We start from the raw sequence: 7,125 nt of genomic DNA, 5'->3' as shown, positions 1-7,125 counted from the left end.
TAAAAATTAGGTATTTTTCAAGTTTTAGATCTCACATATTGTCAATAAGAAAAATTACAGAAATACGTATCATTTGTTTCCTAGAAACCCATATTATGTGCCATTTGTGTGTACACCTAAGTATTGGTTTTACAGATAGTACGTGCACCAAGTTATTGCCTCTTCAGACACAGGGAGAAGAGCAGGACTGAAGGGAAAAGAGAAGACTTATTTATGAAATGATTTACTTCTTTTATAAAATTTTAATAAAAAACAATTAGATGTCTAGTTAGTAGGCACCAGTCACACAGGTGCTACTGTTTTTCTGAATTATTTTAGTCAAGAAAATTTAACATAAACAAGAAAGTTTGGAAAAATTAGGAGAATTCTGGAACAATATTCAGAAAAGTAGATATCATACATCAAAAAGGATACCTAAATGTGGCCTGTTGCTTGTTGTGTAAAGTTTTATTGGAACACAGCCATGCCCATTTTCTTACATTCAGGATTTCTCAACTTCAGCACTGATATTTTGGACTAAATAATTCTAAAATTTTTTTTCCAATGTTTATTTATGAGAGAGAGCACAAGTGGGGAAGGAGCAGAGAGAGAGGCAGAATCGGAAGCAGGCTCCAGGCTCTGAGCTGTCAGCACAGTGCCCGACACGGGGCTTGAACCCACCAACCATGAGATCATGACCTGAGCTGAAGTCAGACGCTTAACCTACTGAGCCACCCAGGCACCCCCAGATCTGTTGTAAGGGACTGTACTATGCATTACAGGATATTCAGAGCATCCCTAGCCTTTACCCACTAGATGCCAGCAGCCCTTCCCCTCAAACTGACAAACAAACATCTCTCTGGACACTGCCCAGTGTCTCCTGGGATTAAGAGTAGGACAGGTAAAAACTACCCCTGGTGAAGAACCACTGGTTTATGTATGTTTTCACACTACAAAGGCAGAGTAGATTCTGTATGACCACAAAGCCTGAAATATTTACTATCTGGTCCTTCACAGAAAAAGTCTGTTGATTTCTTTTGCCATTAAAAAAGGTAAAAAATACATGCTAGACGAAGAAAACCAACTGCAAAGTATGTAACAAAACAAGGTTTCTACAAACTCCTTCAAAAACTACTCCAATTTAAAAAATGGAATACATAAAAACAAGGAATTCACAGCAACATTAGGCATGATGTTTTAGACATGATAAACGCTCAACCTCACCGACAGTTAAGAAAATGCAAATTAAACTCACTTTTTTTTCTTCACTCAATTTAACAAAAGATTCATTCTTCATTGAAGTTGGGAATGGGCATATATTTCTAGATTAATGGCGAATTTCAGAAAATAAGGCATTAACTACTACATTTAAAATACACTATGTTGTAAAGCAAGGAATCCAACTGGTGGGAATCCATCCACTCAACAGAAGTACCAACAGGAAATAATACATGTGTAATAAAATTGTACAATTAATTATTTGTAAAATAACAAATCTGAACTGGTGGAAGATTGGGATGCATATTATTATGCTTTGTCTTTATGATGTAGGAGTCTAAAAGCTAAAAAGTTACACTTGTAGGCACTGACTGGAAGGAAGCCCAGTCATGGTAAGTTACCAAGTGAGAAAAGGGGATTGCACCTTAATGTGTAAGCATGATCCCGTTTAAACTATGCTACACTACACACACACACCACCATCACCACTACCAAAGCAAACTTCTTCGATGTGGGCATGCTTCTTGAGTATGGCAAAAAGCATGGAAGGCTTTTGTAATGGCAATTAAGAGAACGTGGGGTTTTTGTTTTTAAGATTTATCCATTTTTGAGAGGGCAAGCAGGGGAAAGGCAGAGAGGGAGACCAAGAATCCCAAGCAGGTACCATGCTGAAAGTCACCTGACACGTGGCTTGCTCGAAACTACAAACCATGAGATCATGACCCAAGCCGAAATCAAAAGATGCTCAGATGCTCAACTGAGCCACCCAGGCGCTCCTAGTTTTTTTTTTTTTTTTTAGGTTGATTTATTTATAATCTCTACATCCAATGTGGGGCTCGAACTCATGACTGCAAGATCAAGAGTTGCATATCCTTCAGACTGAGCCAGCCAGGCACCCTGATAGTTTGTTATATAAAATTAGAATACAATTTTCAAGTGTTGAAAAAAGGAAAATGTATACATGGGCAAAAAAAGAAAGAGAATCGTCTCTTAATATGTCAAAAAATATTAGAAATTATAATGAAACCAGTACCATGATCATGCCTGGTTTTGCCTATCTTTATTAATTCAATTCCTCCTAAGAGCAGAGCTTGTCCTCTTAGAACAGTACGTACAACTTTCAAGAAGAGACTTAAGGAATAATTATGCCAGTACAGATAAAATTTAGCAATAACTTCCCCTTTAAAAAATGCTTGGGCGCACCTGGCTGGCTCAGTCAGTGGAGCATGTGACTCTTGATCTTAGGGTCTGGAATTCAAGCCTACATTGGGCATAGAGCATACTCAAAAAAATAAAAAATGCTTGGATTTTTATTATAAATTCTCCAATGGGCTGACATTTAGCTATAATTGATTTACCATATAATACATGTTTGCATTAAACTTATTTGAAGTATTATTTTCTAAAGTGCAAGACGTAAGTGGAATCCACTAGGGATTATTCCAAATGTGTCTACAGCCCATGAGGTCTGATTAAGTGGATAACTGCAGTGACTTCACAGCAGCTGAATATGCATATGCTCTAATAGTTTCTCAGTTACTACTTTGGGAAAAAGTTATTTTAGGGTCTAGTTTTCAACGTGTAAACACTACATTGATACATTACTTAAAAATTAACTGGACAGATCAAGTCATGAATCATATTCTGGACAAAAAAACTCCCCAACAACCCTATTTTCTTTAATAGGCTGCTAGATTTAACTTATTTTAATATTCACATAAGTACAATGGATTATTTTTTTGGGTGATTTGATTTGAATGTTATCCTTTTCCAAAAAAAATTTTTTTTAATGTTTATTTATTTTTGAGAGACAGAGTGTGATCAGGGGAGGGACAGAGAGAGACACAGAATCTGAAGCAGGTCCCAGGCTCCGAGCTGTCAGCACAGAGCCCAACTCGGGGCTTGAACTCCAAACCATGAGATCATGACCTGACCCGAAGCTGGATGCCTAACCAACTGAGCAACCCAGGCACCCCTCCAAATTTCTTAAAAGCGTTATGCTAGCCTCACAGTGTGACTCTTTGTACCTTGAACACTTAGAAGATTTTATCTGTTAGATATTCTGATATGAGAGGAATCAGTTTATTGATTCTTTATTCAGGAAAATATCTTTCAGGATTTCAGACATGCTTTAAAAAGAATATAAACACACACTATAAAATGCTGAATGTAAAAAAAAAATTTCCCATGTCTTACTAATTCAAAGTAGAATATATGTATATACATGTCTAAAAAATATTTAAGAAAATAATGCTTTACTACAATTTCAGATATACCATAAAAAGCTGAATATAAACATTTCCCCAATTTACTAAATTAAAGGTGAATAAATATGTGTATATACATACGAAAATATTTTTTTCTAGGACTCTGATAGATCATAAAAAAGTGAGTATAAACTTAAAACTGATATGCATGAAGTTTCTCATTTTACTCAAAGTCCAGGAACAGGGCAGTTCCACATTGTTTCATTAGCTCAACAATGTCAAGGATGCAGGTAATTCCAATCTATTCCCTGTGCCAATCTCGGCCTCTTACTCATGTGGTAGCAAAATGGCCACAGTTCCAGGTATTACACATATAGACATGCATCCTGGGTATAAGAGGACCATTTCCTCCTACTTTGTTAGGAAAGAAAATTTAACATAAAGGCTACGTATAACTTTTGCTCAGATCTTCTATGGCCAGGACTGTTATATATATGTCCAATTATTAAGCAAACTAGGACAGCAAGAGCTAGACTTCAGATGGGCAGTCCTGGCAAAGGGAAAATGGCTAACACCAATGGGTAGGTAACCAACAGTGTCTGCCACAACTGTATTGCCTTATTTCTTTACAATTCCATTTTTGTAGTTACATATCCTCTCATTCATGATGCTTGAGGGTTTTTTACTTTACCATTTCAAAAGTTTTCAAGGTTTTTGGTTTGTTTTGCTTTGCACTTACTTTGTTAGAGCTTTTCTACACACCAGAGATGAATATTTATTCACTCCCTCATTCCTCTGATTTCTACGTGTGTTTACAGGGGACCTATTAGAACAGGCAGTGCACCAAGTACTGACAATGAATCCTGGCCATTAATCATCTCCCATTTTCTACCCATATTGAAAGAAGTTATTTTCCTGGGTATAGCTTTGTTTCATCCTACAAATGTTAATGCGTAGTTGTCCCTCTGTCATTCATTTCTTTTTCTTTTTTTTTTTTAATTTTTTTTTAACGTTTATTTACTTTTGAGACAGAGAGAGACAGAGCATGAACGGGGGAGGGTCAGAGAGAGAGGGAGACACAGAATCGGAAACAGGCTCCAGGCTCTGAGCTGTCAGCACAGAGCCCGACGCAGGGCTTGAACCCACAGACCGTGAGATCATGACCTGAGCCGAAGTCGGACGCTCAACCGACTGAGCCACCCAGGCACCCCACTCTGTCATTCATTTCTAATTGTAATTTGCCTTGATTTCCTTTCCCCTAGTGAAGCAAGAAGGCAAGGAGAATGAAAACTTCAGTTTTTAATTTTTCTCCAGAAGGAATTACCTGACATTCAATAAAAAGATGACGTTAGATGTTCCTATATTCACTGCACACATAAGGCCTTCCTCTCATACGATCTCCATCCACAAGTATAAAAATAAAGTAATAAAAGCAGCTCTTATTTAACACACTTTCGATATGAGCCACACAGTATTCTAAGGGATATCATGTAATTATTTAATCTTGACAATGCTAACAAGATGGTGCTAATATTGCTAATTTTTAAGTGAGAAAATTTAGACCTAGTTAAGTCATTTGCCCATAAGAAATGAGTTAAAATGGTGAAGGCAAGTAAAGACTGAGCACTGGTTAAGTCCTGTCCCACTATGATTCAGTTCAGGTTATTTTTAGAGGTTAAGCTTGCAAATATTTAACAAGATTTGAGTGGGATAGAATAACCTGCTGCATTTTTAACATTATTATAGCCTTTCCCAAGCAAGAATTACCAGATGAGTAACTTAAGCTAAAGCAAATTTGTCTCCTATATATATGACATTTATATTAAGAATCCTCTGATTTCCCACAGGGTAAAAATGATCCTGATGCTGAGAAATGTCTGTGGGGCTGTCACTGACACATTAACTGCCTTCCAAAGCCTTCCCACTTTCCTCACATTCATGAAGTTTTATCACTTTTACATTAATTGAACACTGATGGTCCAATAAATTTTGAAACATAAATAGAACCCTCCCAACCACTAACATTTATCAAATAGCAGTAACACGTCAAATAAATTCTGGCCCTCAAAAAAAGGCCTTGTATCCACAGTATGAACTCTGATATTAAGTTATCCTCAAATGCTTTCCCACATCCCTTAAAATCAGGCGGTAGGTTTGTGTTTAACTAGTAGGACTTTGCAGATATCAATAAAATTTTGAGCCTTCCCACATGTCTTCATTCACTCCTCTGTCCTGTATGAATTCTTTGATGTTTACTAAGGTGTGAGCCACGAATAAAGGCCTTCCCACATTGCTTACATTTGTAAGGTTTCTCACCAGTATGAATTTTCTGGTGTCGATTAAGTTCTGAGCCACGACCAAAGGCCTTCCCGCATTCCTTACACTTATAGGGCTTTTCACCACTATGACTTCTCTCGTGATGAGTAAGTTCTGACTTTCGAATAAAAGCCTTCCCACATTCCTTACATTTATGGGGTCTCTCACCCGTGTGAACTTTCTGATGTCGAATAAGTTCTGTGCTACAAGTAAAGGCCATTTTACATTCCTTACATTTATAAGGTTTCTCACCAGTATGAGCTCTCTGATGTCGAGTAAGTTCTGAGCCACGACGAAAGGCTTTCCCACACTGCTTACATTTATACGGTTTCTCACCAGTATGAACACTCTGATGTCGAAGAAGATGTGAATCAGAGATAAAAGCTTTCCCACATTCCTTACATTTATAAGGTTTCTCACCAGTATGAATTCTTTGATGTAGACTCAGTTGTGAGGCACAACTATATACCTTCCCACATTCCTTACATTCATAGCGTCTTTCACCAGTATGAGTTATCTGATGAAGACTAAGTTGCGTGTCATAACGAAAAGCTTTCCCACATTCCTTACATTTGTGGGGTTTCTCACCAGTATGGATTCTCTGATGTCGAAGGAGGTGTGAGGGTCGGGTAAAGGCTTTCCCACATTCTTTACATTCATAGTATTTCTCATCTGTATGAATTCTCTGATGTAAATTAAGTTGTGAAGTAGATGGAAAGGCCTTCCTACACTCCTTACATTTATAGGGTTTCTCACCTATGTGGATCTTTTGATGTTTACGAAGTTGTGAGCCAGAATGAAAGGCTTTCCCACATTCTTTACATTTATGAGATTTCTCACCAGTATTAATTCTCTGAGGTTTAGTAACTTCAGACCCATGGATGTAGGCACATTTCTTACTTTCTTTACTTTTTTTGCTTTCATGAATTCTCTGATGCTTCATTAAGTCTGACCTACTATTAAAGGCTTTTCCACATTCTCCACATTTAGAGTCTTTTTCCTTATTAGGACTCCTTTCATGTTGACTATGGTGTGACTGGCACCTGACAGCTTCCTTACATCCCTTGCATTCATTGGTTTTTGCTCTAGTATGAATTGTCTGTAGTACTCCATGAACTGTGCACTGAACAGAAGCAGACTCTTCTCCAGAGGTTATTATGGCTTGTCTGAAATGTCCCTCCTGTTGTTTCTCCAAGTGGCATTTCATTTCTCTGTCATCTCTGACCCTAGTGCACTCAAGGTGAGAGCTTTCAACTCTTTTTATCTTCAGTTGCAATGATTTAATTTCATAACTGTCTGTCTTTGGAAATAAATTATTGGTTTCTCCTCTGGACTCCCAATCTGTAAGATAACAAGAAAGAAAATAGGATGTATTTTCATGTGGCAGGGGACATGAAAGTTCTAA

At 37.4% G+C, this 7,125-nt stretch overlaps 1 protein-coding gene across 1 annotated transcript in view; it reads right to left on the bottom strand.

The window, feature by feature from the left end:
* The window catches only part of ZNF568 (zinc finger protein 568), a 166,859-nt gene continuing 159,734 nt past the window's right edge, over positions 1-7,125 (bottom strand). The window contains exon 7 of the mRNA XM_058709370.1: positions 1-6,551. Within this exon, the coding sequence (XP_058565353.1) occupies positions 5,620-6,551 (932 nt within the window). The 3' untranslated portion in view covers positions 1-5,619. The remainder of the gene's footprint in view (positions 6,552-7,125) is intronic.

Source organism: Neofelis nebulosa, chromosome 17, assembly GCF_028018385.1.
Source record: "Neofelis nebulosa isolate mNeoNeb1 chromosome 17, mNeoNeb1.pri, whole genome shotgun sequence".
Lineage (NCBI taxonomy): Eukaryota > Metazoa > Chordata > Mammalia > Carnivora > Felidae > Neofelis > Neofelis nebulosa.
Note: the sequence above shows the minus strand (reverse complement) of the source record. Positions and strands in the feature narration are given on the sequence as shown.